The sequence below is a fragment of the Nilaparvata lugens genome, chromosome 2 (assembly GCF_014356525.2).
Source record: "Nilaparvata lugens isolate BPH chromosome 2, ASM1435652v1, whole genome shotgun sequence".
NCBI classification, from domain to species: Eukaryota; Metazoa; Arthropoda; class Insecta; order Hemiptera; family Delphacidae; genus Nilaparvata; species Nilaparvata lugens.
This window is the reverse complement of record NC_052505.1, coordinates 36,935,205-36,950,057: the sequence shown is the minus strand read 5'-3', so window position 1 is coordinate 36,950,057 and position 14,853 is coordinate 36,935,205. Positions and strand designations below refer to the sequence as shown.

General features: G+C 33.8%; 1 protein-coding gene across 1 annotated transcript in view; it reads left to right on the top strand.

Annotated features, from left to right (window-relative positions):
• The window catches only part of LOC111045297 (transient receptor potential cation channel trpm), a 255,258-nt gene that overhangs the window by 214,541 nt on the left and 25,864 nt on the right, over window positions 1–14,853 (top strand). The window contains 7 exon segments of the mRNA XM_039421133.1: window positions 242–260; window positions 5,151–5,340; window positions 6,245–6,456; window positions 7,414–7,587; window positions 12,404–12,649; window positions 13,234–13,391; window positions 14,495–14,684. Coding sequence (XP_039277067.1) covers window positions 242–260; window positions 5,151–5,340; window positions 6,245–6,456; window positions 7,414–7,587; window positions 12,404–12,649; window positions 13,234–13,391; window positions 14,495–14,684 — 1,189 coding nt within the window.

The following is a 14,853-nucleotide window of genomic DNA, read 5'->3' as shown; positions in this document are numbered from 1 at the left end:
GGATCTCCTTGCTTGAATAAAGGTTTTATCTTGGCGGTTTTGAAATGTTTAGGGAAGTAGCCTTGTTCAAAGCATTTGTTGAAAATCACGGAAAGCGGCTGTGAAATAGTGTGGCTTATATGTTTGAGTACTGTGTTATTGAGATTATCCAAGCCTGGGGTGCAGTTATTTTTCAGCTCTTTTATTGTCGCTTGAACTTCATTGAAGTTTGTCGGTCTCATAAAGAAGGAATTCGGTAGAGGAGTTTCAATTACATCGTTGTTGAAATTGAAATTTGGAGAGCTTGTGGGATCATTGTTTATAGTTTTAGCCTGTCTCTCCCCAACATTGGTGAAAAAGTCATTCAACCTCTTGGCATCAACTCCAATTTTACAACACTCTTTCTTCCCCTCCCCGATAGCCTCATTAATACACCTCCAAAGCTTTGAACTATTGGTGTTACATTGTTCTATTTTATCCCTATAATAGTTATCCTTCGCCTCACTTATGAGCCTATTCAATGTATTACGATAAACTCTGTATGTATTTATCGAATCAGCATCTGCAGGGCCTTTTCTTATTTTATCATGCATTTTATCCCGTATAATAATTGATCTTATTATTCCGTCCGTAATCCAAGGTTTTAAGGGACGCTTTCGGCGAGGAATATACTTCTCAGTTTTACTTGAATCCATAAAACCATTTATACGATCCACAAAATTGTCAACTAGGGTATCTATAGTATCATCATTTCCAAAAATAGTATTCCAATTTTCTTTTTCCGATTTTTCAGCAATTAGTTTGTAGTTGTATGCAATTTTAACGTTATTTGTAGGCCTGTTTCTATGTGAAGTGGTTTCAGGATTTTTCTCATTACCCAAGTGTAATAGTACAGAATAATGATCAGTTATTGTTGTTTTGAAAATATTTCCAAAAATATAGTTGAATTTGCTGTTATTTTTGAAAAATATGTGATCTATGCACGATTCAGTTGTGGTCGAGACTCTAGTACTCCCATTTATATAAGACTTATAACCTCTGCTCAGTAAAATATGCAGGTATTCCTGAACCTGTGTGCTAGTTGATTGAATATTAATATTTATATCACCAACCATGCAAACAGTTATTGAATTAGGTATATTATCGAGGAAGTTATTTAGACTGCTGATAAAATTCTCAGTGTTTTGATTTCTAGGTGATCTATAAATTCCTATAATTCTAAAAATTTTTCATCCGACATTTTCAATTCCAAGCACAAAGAGTTGGCATCAACTATGTTACAGGCAATCTCACAGACATCAATATTATCTCTAACATAAATGCACAGACCGTCGCATTTGTTCATCTTTGAGCATTTATTTACTTCGGTGAAACCTGAGATCTTGTAAGTGAATGGCATGTTCTCGGTATGCCAAGTTTCGGTTAGAACAATTACATGTATATCAGTTTTTAAGCTGTTTATACAACAAATGAGCTGGTTGAAATTTGCATGGAGGCTACGGATATTAGTTGAAAAAATATTTAAAAATTCAACATTTTTTCCATTTATGGAAGGAACAAAATTAATGTAGTCATCGATTTCTGGAGTGAAGTTATCAGTTTCCAGTGATGTAAGGATTTCATCGATATCAGCCATGATCAATTTTGTTAGTATTAGCTTCTCCTTTCAACAACCTTTCTCGATTCCATGACAAAAGCTCTTCTCCTGTCCTGTCCTTCACTCTATCAATTATGTCCTGAACTGCATCATTGTAGCCTGTTGTTAGATACCTGAAACTTTCTGTATGCCTGGATATTGCAACAATAGCATGCGGCACACTGTTATAAATTGTATTGTCTCTTGTGTCAATTCTCACTAATACTACATCCTTTGATGTGAGCCCCTGTGCTTCGTGAATTGTGTTAATTCTTTGAGACTTATATTTTTTCATTGAATCACTTAGAATTTGTTTCTCTTTTTGCGTAAATGTCAGTATCAGAGTATCTTCCTTTAGCTGATGAGTTTCGCCGTTTTTGAAAGTTGGAAGTATAGATTTTATTTGGGGGTTTTTTGTGCTGATTTCGTGGTAGAATGATTGAAGGGCAAAACAGACATCTACAGGACACCGCTTAGTCATTGTTATATATTCCTCAGGCTCACAGAAATCTGAAATTTTGTTCCACTTGGTAACTACTGGAGATCTTTCTATGTAAGGTATCTGGTTGGAGTCACCTACTACTATAATTTCCGTTGCTCCACTCAATTCTGCAATAAATCCGATGTATCCCGCATGCATCATTAGTCCCTCATCAATGTAAACTTTTTCATATTTTTTGCCCGAATTATTAATTATGTAGGATGCTACTGTCCTATAATCTAATTTAAGCTGGATAGATAAGTTCTCTTTTGTGTAACGTCTTGAGACTGATTCTCTTATATCTTTAATGCTTGCTCTAGTTTGAGTTAATACTAGATCTTTTCCTGGCGTGTGTTCTCTTATGATATATGTAGATTTTCCACAGCCAGGTACTCCTTCTATCCAACTGACTTGTGGGAATAGAGGCTTGTTGATGTGTATTTTATTTATTTTAGTTATTAGCTCGCCATCCAGCATAAGTTCTGTATCTTTAGTGACTAATATGTATTTTTCAGTGGTTTTGAACTTATTTTCGGCTTCTAGGAATTCAACATATTTGCCTCCTTCTTCTAGACTATACCCCATTCTGTAAAAAGTGTTTGTTTTGAATAAAAATTTCTTCATATCATTATCAAATATGTTCATATTTTTTCTCTTCACAGCATCAATTGTTTTGTTCGTTACGTCTTTGTATATACTATTGAGAACTTCTTTATATATTTTAGCATTTTCAGCATCCGCCTTTTCAAGGAGATTACGCAGGTCTATCATTGTATTAATATATCTTTCGTACTTTGATATACCCTCAAAAAAACCAGCAGGATACTCAGTATCGCTGTTATTAAATTGACTGGGTATTTCCAAGTAATCAATATTTCTAATCCCTTGATTATAAAATACAAAGCGAAGGGCTTCATTTTCAAGGACAGAACTCAGCATACTTATTGACGGTATATTATCTTGAATTGAATAGTTAAAAATATCAATTCCTATTACTAAAGGGTAATTATCCAAACTCCACCTGTTAAGTAGAGCAAGCATATTATTAAATCTTAGTTGAGCTTGTTTGCTTGTTTCTACAATGAATACAGGACAGTGAGATTCTACAGAAAAGGCCTTAACATATTTTACCTCAGTGTTAGGAAGTTGTAACCATTCGTTAAAATCAATTTTGGAGCATTGTAAGAATTTTGAAAGCCCCTTAGATAACATCATGCTGTCTCCTTCTTTACATGCAAACGAGATAACTAAATCTACATATTCACCATAATTATAAACAAGATTGATTCTACTTTTTGGGGTTTTAACAGTCATGTTGAACATTTTAAATGTATCTAGTGTTTCACATATATTCTTATTGGTAATATTATTTTGTGTAACAATAGAAACTTTCTGTTTACTGAAGTGTTGCAAGGCACCGAGAAAAATCTTTTTAATACCCATAGTCGGTCTTTTCAACAACCTTCCTCAGCGCCTTTTCATACTCCGGACAGTTTTTGTCACTTACTTTGTGGTTAGCTGGATTGTTACGTTTTTTACAGTTTATACATACTGGTTGTTTATTTAGATTTGGACACGACTTGATATCATGATTGGTCTCTGCACAGTGGCTGCATGTGTTGTGTTCCTGGGAACAGAAACGTCCGATGTGGCCAAGTCCATTGCATTTGAAACACCTACTTACTGATACAAAGTCTTTTACATTGCTTGATGACCAGTCTATAAATACTCTTCTCATATTTTTTAATTTATTTCTAATATCTGCTGCGCATTCTACAACCCAGTTAACCTGCTTCCTATCTTTTGGGCCTATCTTGAAAATTGGTTTAAAAGAATTTCTGAATTTCTCAAGTGAAATATAATCTTGAAAGTTCCTATTGAAAATATCGCTAACTATTTCTTCTTGACTCCACTCGGCAGGGACATTGTATATTACCAATTTAGGTTTAATTTTAGGTGGCTCACTTACCTCGAATTTAGCATCTTGTAGCGTAGAATCGCTAAAAATTTTATTTTTATCTACACTAGAGTCCATCACAAGAAGTACTCCTCCGCCATTCACATTGATTGCTTTTTTAACTTTCAAAGAGTTCTCGATAGACATAGTTTTTTTAATAACTTTTTTCAGGTTCTCGCTGGTCTGTTTTTCCGTTCCCTGGATCTCCTTCGGCTTTATTAGGATAGTCTTATCCTTAGGAACCGGCCGGCTCCTCTGCTCACTGGATTTCTCCTTTGTTTCTCCTGGCTTCTTTTCTTCTTTCTTCTTGGGTAGTTGGACCATCTCGGCGTAGCTAGGCTTCTTGATTGGAGTTGAAACTATCAGACTTGATGAAAGCTTCTCAATTTGTTTTTCAATCATGTTAAGTCTTTCATCTACCTTTGTATTTTGCGCGTTTCCCTCACTGCTCACTTCGGTTTTCCCTGCGATTACTGCAAGATCCTCACAAAGCACAAGAAATTCTTTATAGTCTGCTTGACATATTTTTTTCTTATCATACAGCTTTGTGCCCCAATCTTCAAAAGATGCCTTTAGAGTCCAAAGTTGGTTAACCAAATTATTATCTTTATTGGGCTCCATTGATTTTTGAGGATTATCACTTTCACATCTAGTATTTTCACTTTCCTCAAACTCCGATGCTAGAAACTGAGAAAGTTTTTCTGGCGATCCCATTTCATATCGAATTTACAGTAATTATTGTGCTTCTAGGATTGAAATGAATATTTAACATTTTTGACAAACTTTGTATACCACACATATAACTTGATGATAAATTTCCATGGACAAAACATATATTACTTAAATATGAATTCTCAATAAAGTTGAATAGACTCCATAATGAATAATTATTTCAAATATCTAATGAAAGCTATATAAAATTCCAGCAGTTGGTTAACTGCAATTTCTAATAAAAATATTTCATAATAAACTTACTCAATTTATCATTCTATCTGGAGTGACATTAGGTGATTGTACACTTTTGATTGTAATTAATAGAAGTCTCTGCAATGCATTCAATGAGTAGAGTATATTTGGTGATGTTCTGAATTGTGTAGACATGGGCAGTGCTGACGAAGAGGCAGGAGATGGCTCTGCTGATGTGGCAGCACGGGGAGGAGGCGCTGGCCAAGTCGCTGGTGGCCTGCAAGCTGTACAAGGCCATGGCCCACGAGGCCGCCGAGGACGACCTCGAAACTGAGATCTACGAGGAGCTGCGCAACTACGGAAAGGAGTTCGAGAATATCGGTCAGTTTCAGATCTTCCAATTCAGCAATTTGCCTTTCTCTCAAATTCTCAGTAGAACAGAAATTCACTGTAAAACTGAGCTTTTAGATAAAATTCAAATTCAAATCAATTTATTTTCCATTTTTTACAATATATACAGAGCATGACATTACCATAATTACTGATATAATTACCATATAAATAAAAAACTTCACAGTAGTCACTAGATTAACAAATATTTATTGACTGCATACTATTTCATGCTCAATTTTATTGATTGATTAATTAATTTTGTTAAAAAAAAAACAAGTCAAGTTTAACATGATATTATTGAAGCTAACATGGTAATCTATTTCTTGGAAAATGTTAAGATTTACCAAAATTATGGAAAATGAACGTTTTGAGCTGGGCCTATTGGTCCCTCCCAATCATAATCGTGCATGACTTGTGATTGTCATGATAATGAAGAAATGTTTCATTGGAAAATGTAAACAAATGTTGGAGGTGAATATAATAAGTTTCGAGAATTATTAGATAATTTATAAAATGTATAATTGAATAAAATGTTATTTGAGTTGAAGGTTGGTTCATTCAATGAAGTTGGAAGTCTTACTTGTTCTCCATTCCCAAGCATTGATTGTTATACTCAAATTCTGTTGAAATTATCAATATTCTTTTCCATGATGTGTGTTTTATGTTGTATATTATGTTTTGTAATAGTTGAGTTTCATTTTGCTGATTTACACAGCTTTCAATCATCGTGATTTGGCTAGCTGAATGAAATCTTATATCCATATATATTTATTCATTTATAGATAAAACGGTACATATAATTCAGGTGAAAACAACAGGCATTCGCTTATAATTGCTGTAAACCCAAACAAACAGTCTAGCGCTATTACTATAACTATTTTTATGATTGCAGCTCTGGAACTGCTGGACTTCTGCTACCGGCAGGACGATGACCAGACGCAGCAGCTGTTGACGTGCGAACTGCAGAACTGGAGCGGCCAGACGTGTCTGAGTCTAGCGGTGGCGGCCAATCACAGGCCGCTGCTCGCGCACCCATGCAGTCAGATCATTCTCGCCGATCTCTGGATGGGCGGACTGCGCACCCGAAAGAACACCAACCTCAAGGTCATCTATATAATAGAAACACAACAAACATAAGTTAAACATCACTAACAAACTTGAAATTACGAGAATAGTAGACGTCGAGAGTGTCTACATGTGTGCTGTGGTACTGTAACAATCACCGTGCTTGGATTTTGGTAGAAGTTTTATTACAAGTACTCGAAAATTTCATATTCGTTCTGTACTCATCTTTGAAGCCATACTTTCAGTCTCCTTGATTGGTCTCCATCGTAGTCACACGTTTTGTCACTCATGGATGACAATAACAAATTAAATGAGTCATGAATGAAATTAAAGTTTTTGAGAAGTTTTGACAAAACTTATACCAAAGTCCAAGTAAGGTGTGATTGTTGTTTCAACAAAGCACACCTGCAGACACTCTCGACGTCTACTATTCTTGTAATTTCTCTGTCTACTATTACGTCTCTATCTACGTACTTCTCGTCCCTCGTCTACTATGATTCGATTAATATAATTCTTTGATTTGACGAATGGATGAGGACCTATTTTTTACTGATTTTTCATTAATATTTAATATTTATTGGGAGTTTATTAATCCGGCTGTTAGCGGTCTATCAAATTTGAAAAATTACCAATTCTCGGTACTTTCATTAGATGGGTACCAATCCGTTTTTGAGGCCATCTCAACTAAATATTGTTTGTGGTCTTGAAAAATAATTTCCTGGTGTTCTTCTTTGGAATCCATCAAAATTTGTTCGTTCATCATCATCATCATTATTGTCGAAATAACCACTTGAGTGCTGGTGATACTTTCGAATTAGTTAAAGTTGGAAAGTCACTGAAAGTGACTGTGATTTCGGACAATAAAACTCATGCAACTGTAATTTATTGAGATAACTGTAAGTATATAAATTGGAGTGGAAAATAATGATAATATATAATTGTATGATTTAGATTTGAACGTTCTGTCACAGTAACTGAATAATTTCTCATTCACAGGTTGTTTTGGGTCTTTTCTGTCCTGTCTACATAGCAAAACTAGAGTTCAAGTCGAAAGAAGAACTGCAGTTGATGCCCCAAACTGAAGAGGAACATTTGATTGGTTTGGAAGAAGAGAATGACAGCGTGGAGGGCCGAGTGGGAGATCACCATACAGGCGAGCCCGATGTTGAGGTGAGAATAGGAAAGTCAATAATAACCTAACATTGCCTATGACAATACTTACCACTTGTCATGTCATAACAACCCAGGTAGACTTCAAAATATTTTTCATGTATTCTTTTGAGTGGATTCAATCACTTCTTGGCTTTTCTTTGCTTCAATTAACAAATGATAAACTATGACAGCCACTTGAAACTTTTTCTTTGAATGGGAGGAGGTTGCATGATCAACTATTACTCTTGTAGTAATTACTCAGAGTCAGAAGAGAATCTGAGTTGATGAAAAATATTCTTGATGCTACATATAAAGACAAAAAAGTGTGAATCGAGCTCCCCTTGAAAAAAGATAGGCTACTCTTAAAGTTCCATTACTTACCAAAGTAAAAATAAACTATACATTGAGCCATTACAACACCATAAATTGTTTAAAATACTCATGTTTTTACACTTTGTATCATATTTATATGAAGTTAATCAACAAAGATATGATAGTATGAACAAGAGATGAATCTCTTCTGCTTGTGGTTTTGGAATGTAAGCAAAAATATCGTAAAGTTTTTATCCTACGGGATACAAACAACTAAAAGGATTCGGCGTACAACCCATAATGCTACACTACAGAGTATACATTGATTTTTCTGATAAGTTATTGATAGTCTGAACAAATTAACTTGATTTTTAGGTGAAGGTTACTAACTTCCAGGATTATGATTTATGAACATTGAACAATGTGTATAGTAAAACATACGTAGTTTTATATATCTTTGAACCTAGCAACAACCGTAGGTTAAAACATGTTTTGGTCTAAGAATTGTTTCTAAATATCACCCTGAGTACTCAAAAACATGTTTTTATACTTTCCATGATGACTAGTGTTTGAATGTATTGTTAACGAAAATGATTTAAAAGTTCAGTGAATACTTCTATCGATATTTGGTCAATTACTCCAAACTTTTTCTTTCTCTCTCTCATCTCTTTATCTCTTATTTTCATCAAACTTATTCGATACTAGAAGAAACCTTAAGCTTTCGATATTTGGTGTGGAAGACACAATGAACACATTATTTTCAAAGTATAAGTAGAATAAATTTGAATAAATACAGGTGAATGAAAGCCATAAATCATGCTATAAATTACAATATTGTAATTTAAAAACCCACAATATCATACTGAGCTACTAGGTTACAATTAACTAATATCTATCACGTGCTTTTTGGTTATTTTACTTTTCATTCATCATTCACATGTTAAAGATCACTTCTATGATATAATATGGGAATTGAAAAGGATTCTTCACATTTATCTAAGACTATTGTTATCACTTGAAACCAAACCATTACATCATCAAAATGCACAATTATTAACAAGAGACAATTTTTCAAATGAGTTTCAAATATTTTACATGCTGTGTACAGTTTGTTATTGTTCATAAACACTTTCTGAAAGTTTTAGTAGCTATCGAAATCATCCAGTTGAGTTACTGAGATAATGTTGGCACACTTTTTTCTGTCAGAAATCCAACAAGAGGCTGAGTGTGCGGAGTAAATCGACCAGTCAACAGTTAGGCATCAAGGTACTCATTTATTATTTCGAATTTTGTGGTTTTCTTCTTTTTTCAGCACTCGTGTGATCCGTGTTGAGATCTAACACTATTTATTATTTTTTCAAAACTAAATTTTGTTCTTAATAAATGTATTTATTTACAGACTTTTTATATATTACACTCAATGTTGTAAATCTGTTGCTTGATAGTTAGATAGAAAGTTCTCTTCATCAGTTGTAATATAATGTGTAATATGTGTTTTAAAATCACATATGAACTTCGTCCATGGTTCTATTGTACATCTCGAATTGTTCCATTTTATCTTCTAAAATGTGCTATATTCAAGTAGAACAGTAGCCTATAAATTAATAACAAAAATATGCTCATACATTTTATACTTAGGCTTCATAGCGTGATCCATTCAAAATGCATATCCCGATACAAAATAATTGAGATTTGTTTAATTTTTCAAATTTCATCAGCCTATAATAAATTCAAAAAAGATTCATGTTCTGCTTTGATAATGCTGAATTTATAAAATTAATATCGGGGCACCGAACTTCGCTCGTTATTTTTATTTATTGATAAACAGAACACAATTCTCTAAAATGATCGTGTTTATATTTCACAGCTGGCTATACGTCATCTTATGAATTTCGGGGATGCGGTATTTTGATTTTTCACATACTCACTCGCTCACTCACTTTTTTACTATCCACAGACGACAAAAGTCTCAGCTGTTTCAGCCAAGGATGAATTATCCTTTTAATGTCATTCAGCGAGTTTTCCCAAGTATGAGACCTAGTGCAATCGAATTTTTATATCATAAACCTACTATGTTCCAAATTTCGTGAAAATCGTTAGAGCCGTTTTTGAGATCCGCTGAACATAAATAACCAGATATATAAATACAGAAATTGCTCGCTTAATATAATAGGATTCACTTTAGTTAGGACGAGTGCAGTCTTACGAAAATATTATTCTCCACTTTTGACACCAACCACAATAATTGTTTTCAATTTATATAAATAAATTAAATAATTTTTACACTGGAAGAATCAATTAAATGTGGCTCTGTCCCCTCAATTCGATTATATTCGATATTAATTTATTATAACTGTTGACCAGTGCTGTGCTACAAAAATCTACCTGTTTGATGTGTGAATGCCTGATTTTGAGTGAATTTGTGTATGTGCATGAAAAATTGGTGTGTCAATTCGATGTTTTTGTATGTAAAATGCGCTTTCACATACCGGTAATCAAATTCAATATAAATGCAAACATAATCAGCAAATTAAAATACAAACTAAGTGTGTCTATTATGAATCTTTGGATATAAATTCAATCCATCCAAATAAGTTTTATTTTAGGCTAAACTCTAGGATGAATTTATTCTCATCGATAAACCTAAATCAATAAATCCTTATAACATGATTAAAATAGATATGAATATCTAGCGATATAATATCAAATGGCTTTCAATTTGTAATTTTCAATTCACGCTAATCGTACGTTTGTATGTTACAGTTTGTTTGTGCATGTTTTATTGATGTTTTTGGCTAATAATGTATCCCCTTAAAATCTATAAATGCTGTACGTAATTAAAATAAAATTATTCTACCATTAAACCTATACTGTATATTTCCAGTAGGCTATATAGAATTTTGAAAACGTTTTTCTGTACAGTGCTACTTGGATATATATATTTTTCTCATTCTCAACTCAAATGTATTCTATAAATTGCTGAAGACTACAGGGCTACCTCAGCAAATCTGAGACTTTCATTGACGTTATTTGAAAGCTGGAATAATAGTCAACTAAATTATAGAATAATATGTAAATAATTAATTCATCTGATGATTTCCCAATGTAGAATTTTCTCCATTCTCTTACAATATTTTTATGCGAACCATAGTGATAATTTCAAAAGTATTATTTCTACTTTAAATCATGCCATGTAGTGTTTGATACTCCAATTGGTAGATATTCAAAAGATATACTTCAAATGGCAATAACATAATTTTTCTAATACTGTTGATGTTGATGTTAATCTCAAGAATTATTATTATGACTTCCTCGAGAAATTTGAACATTCAGATTTATGGTCCTCTATAACTGGTTATAGAAAGTTGAATTGCTTTTCCAACTTTGAAACGTTTCTTTCACTCTGCAAAACTAGTATTAATTCATTTTTCAAATCAGACTCGGCTGTGCAAGCGCTTTTGTTGCATGAATGTCTTATTGTGTTCTGGATGTCAGTTTTTTCAATCTCATCCTATGTTTACAAATCATCATTCCTATTGAATATTGTACCTATTTCTTATTTTTAAATCATAACCAACTTACATTTTGCCACTTTATCTGGAAAATTTATTAAATTTTTCTCATACCTTTGATCATTTTTCTATCTTCTCCATTTTCAATGTGTCTCGATCCATCTTTGTAATTTTCTGATATACTTCTATATGTTGCAAGAAACCATATTTGCTCTTTTAAAATTGTGCTGCTCTCTACTGTCTCACTTTTCCTGTATCAGCGAAGGCTAATTTGAATCGAAAGACTGTTGTTTCCTGTTAACAAATTTGAATCACTTTACCATTGTTTCCTGTTTCAATAACATATAATCAACACAATCAATAACATATCTCCTTCCAACAAGTAAGCGTGGCCTGTAAGAACGTCTTATAGAACTTAGAACTTCTGCTACTGCAAATATATTGACTAAATTACTAAATAGCAGAAGGAAATTCGTTGAGTGAAACTGGCAAAAAAATGTTGTATCTTTGATTCCTGGCGGGAATGACTAATAGCATCATGTTTGAGTGAAGCTGTTAAGAAAAGCTCTACTCAGTCAGCCATTCATGATGCTAGTCATTCCGGCCAGGTATCAAATATAAAAAATATTTTGGACGGTTTCACTCAACGAGTTTGCTTCTGATATTTAGTTTCTCGGTATCAGAAGTCCTTCTTTATATAGTTTCAATCCTTCATTTTATATAGTTTCATCCTTCACCCGTAATTCTAACGAGTGTGGCAGTTCAGTGCAATTATATAGTTTTCGTTGGATATTCGAATTAATTATTGTTAAAAATATTCCAGTAGTTGGTCCATTACAAATTCTAAAAAAATCTATTATATCAAATAGAAGTCCTTTTCATAAAAGAGGAAATTCCAACCTACATTTTATTGAATGTCGATCAACATCCACACATTTTATCATAAGATTTATCACGAATTTTAGCTCTTGTTTAACATCAGAAAATCTCTGATCACGTGGTTTTTGCAGGCGCTGATAACAAGCGACGTGACAGAGCGCATGCGCGAGACAGTGGTGACGGAGAACGGGAAGGTGATCGCTGGTGCGGGGGCGGGGGAGCCGCTGCCAGGGAGTGGGGGGAGCTCGGAGTGTGGCAGTCAGTTCTTCCCCGTGCCCCTCGACTACTTCGAGATCAAGCACAATCGGCCGCTCAGACTCAAACGCAAACTATACGAGTTCTATTCGGCACCAATCACTAAGTTCTGGGCGAATTCAGTGAGTAAAACCACTGAAAAAATTTTATAAGAATATATGAAGATTTCTCAATATGCTCCATTTTTCATATTCCTCGTATTGTCCTTCAATCAGAACTGAAAAATCTGAGTTGATTCCAACAACTATGATTCAATTAATATAAACTATTGAGACCTCTGGGCTGGAGATTTCGCTCAGAATTCCGCTGATATTCTGTCAACAGTTCTATTGAAAGGAAAGTCAAGAGAAATAGTTTAACTTGCATTGAGCTATGCAAATTGCATGTAATCAATAATCCAGCTGTCAGATTATTTGTGATTTGTTATTATAAATTATTGAAAGTTTTTCTTGTGAAATTTTCAATGTTATCAGTTATATTCTCAAATAGGACAGTGGAGGGAATCAAGTTCGTTGGCCAACGTTCTTGATCTTCATAATGGTTCAAATAATAATTTGAAGTTGATTGATGAAAATCATTAGAATTTTATCGTCGAACATACAGATAAACGACGACTAGAGGCTCAAATCAAATTTAGGAACTCGCTATACTCAATGAATTATATTGATATTGATATGTTCATCCAACAGATTTGAATAATTTTCAGATCGCTTACATCGTATTCCTAGTGATCTTCAGTTACGTTGTGCTGGTGAGAATGGACCCGACGCCATCTTGGCAGGAGCTCTACTGCATTGCCTACATTGTTACATTGGGCTGTGAAAAGGTTCGCGAGATCGTTTCCTCTGAACCAGCAACGATCAGGTAACTTTAGTACATAAACAACTTTCAAATTCAATTTAATTATGATTCAAATACAACTTATTATCTCAAAAACTGAACTTGGGAGAATCATTTATCTAGAAGCACTGTACTTTGAGCTTAATTTATTATTAACGGTACAGCAGAACTGACAATCGTCACTAATCAATAACCAAATCCTACTTCCGAATTAGATTGAATTTCCTAAAGAAAAACTATAAAAATGTTATAACTTGATAATATAAAAATGGTGCAATGGAATTATATGAAAAACCATGCAGTTAAAAAAATTGACCGTTTGCATAAAAGCCTGTTGAATTTTAATCATGATAAAATCCAGGGAAGGTTTTTTTTTGAAAAGAAGTCTTACGTAATTGGTTCTCTTCGAATTAATCACGATTTAAATTTAACAGGCTTTTGTACAACGGGCACCTTGATTATGAACATGGAATATCAATCTTTTGAAATCAATGATAATATTTGAAAAATATGGGTGATGCTTAAAATAGGTTGTCACTTATCGATATTTGAAAAAACCGCAAACTAACAAATTTGTTAAAATATGGATACATGGCATGCTAAATCACAACGTATTTTAAGCCAAAGACTGATTCCCATCTACGGTACCTTATCTCAAGTTTCCATTTTTGCAATTTTTTTTCCTATTTGGTTGTTGTTCATTTTCTGATAAGCAAGCTGATGAACAACTTTCAAATCATGATCTTAATATTGGTAATGATAACAATAATAACATTACCAACTGAAACGCTTTTGATAAGAAAAAGTACTACGTGGACTTCTCAAAAACCGGAAACTCTCCAATATGTTCTGTGAATTAGAGAGTTAATAACAAGTTGGAGAATTCAAAGAATAAGACGTTGATGTTGTTGTCAATGCGACTCTATTTGTTCAAAATCAATTTGAATTACAGAACCAGCAGGTTTCATGGCCACCTGCCACATCTTCAGCTCAATCTTTGTCTTATTCTTCTAATAATAGAAAATGCCACAACCTCTCCTCCCATACAATCAAATAATCAAGTTGGAGAATGTTTTTTTTTTCATAGTAAATTACGATTATTGATCAGGATGTGTTGACTTTTTCAGCCACAAATTCGCGGTGTGGGCGTGGAACATGTGGAACCCATGCGACGCTGCCGCTGTGATCTTCTTCCTGGTCGGCCTGAGCCTCCGCCTGAAGCCCTCCTCCATGTCGGTCGGCCGCGTCATCTTCTGTGTCGACATCATCTACTGGTACCTGCGCATACTCAACATTCTCGGCGTCAATAAATATTTTTTCAACAACGGTATCAAGATAAATTCACAGAAAACAAAGGTAATTATATTTAGAAATCCTAGAATTAACGTAGGTTTGTACAATTATAAATTAATTTGCCATAAAGCAGAATGTCTAAGATATAATAATTTGAGAAACACATGCAGGTGTCAGCATTTGGAATTCAGTG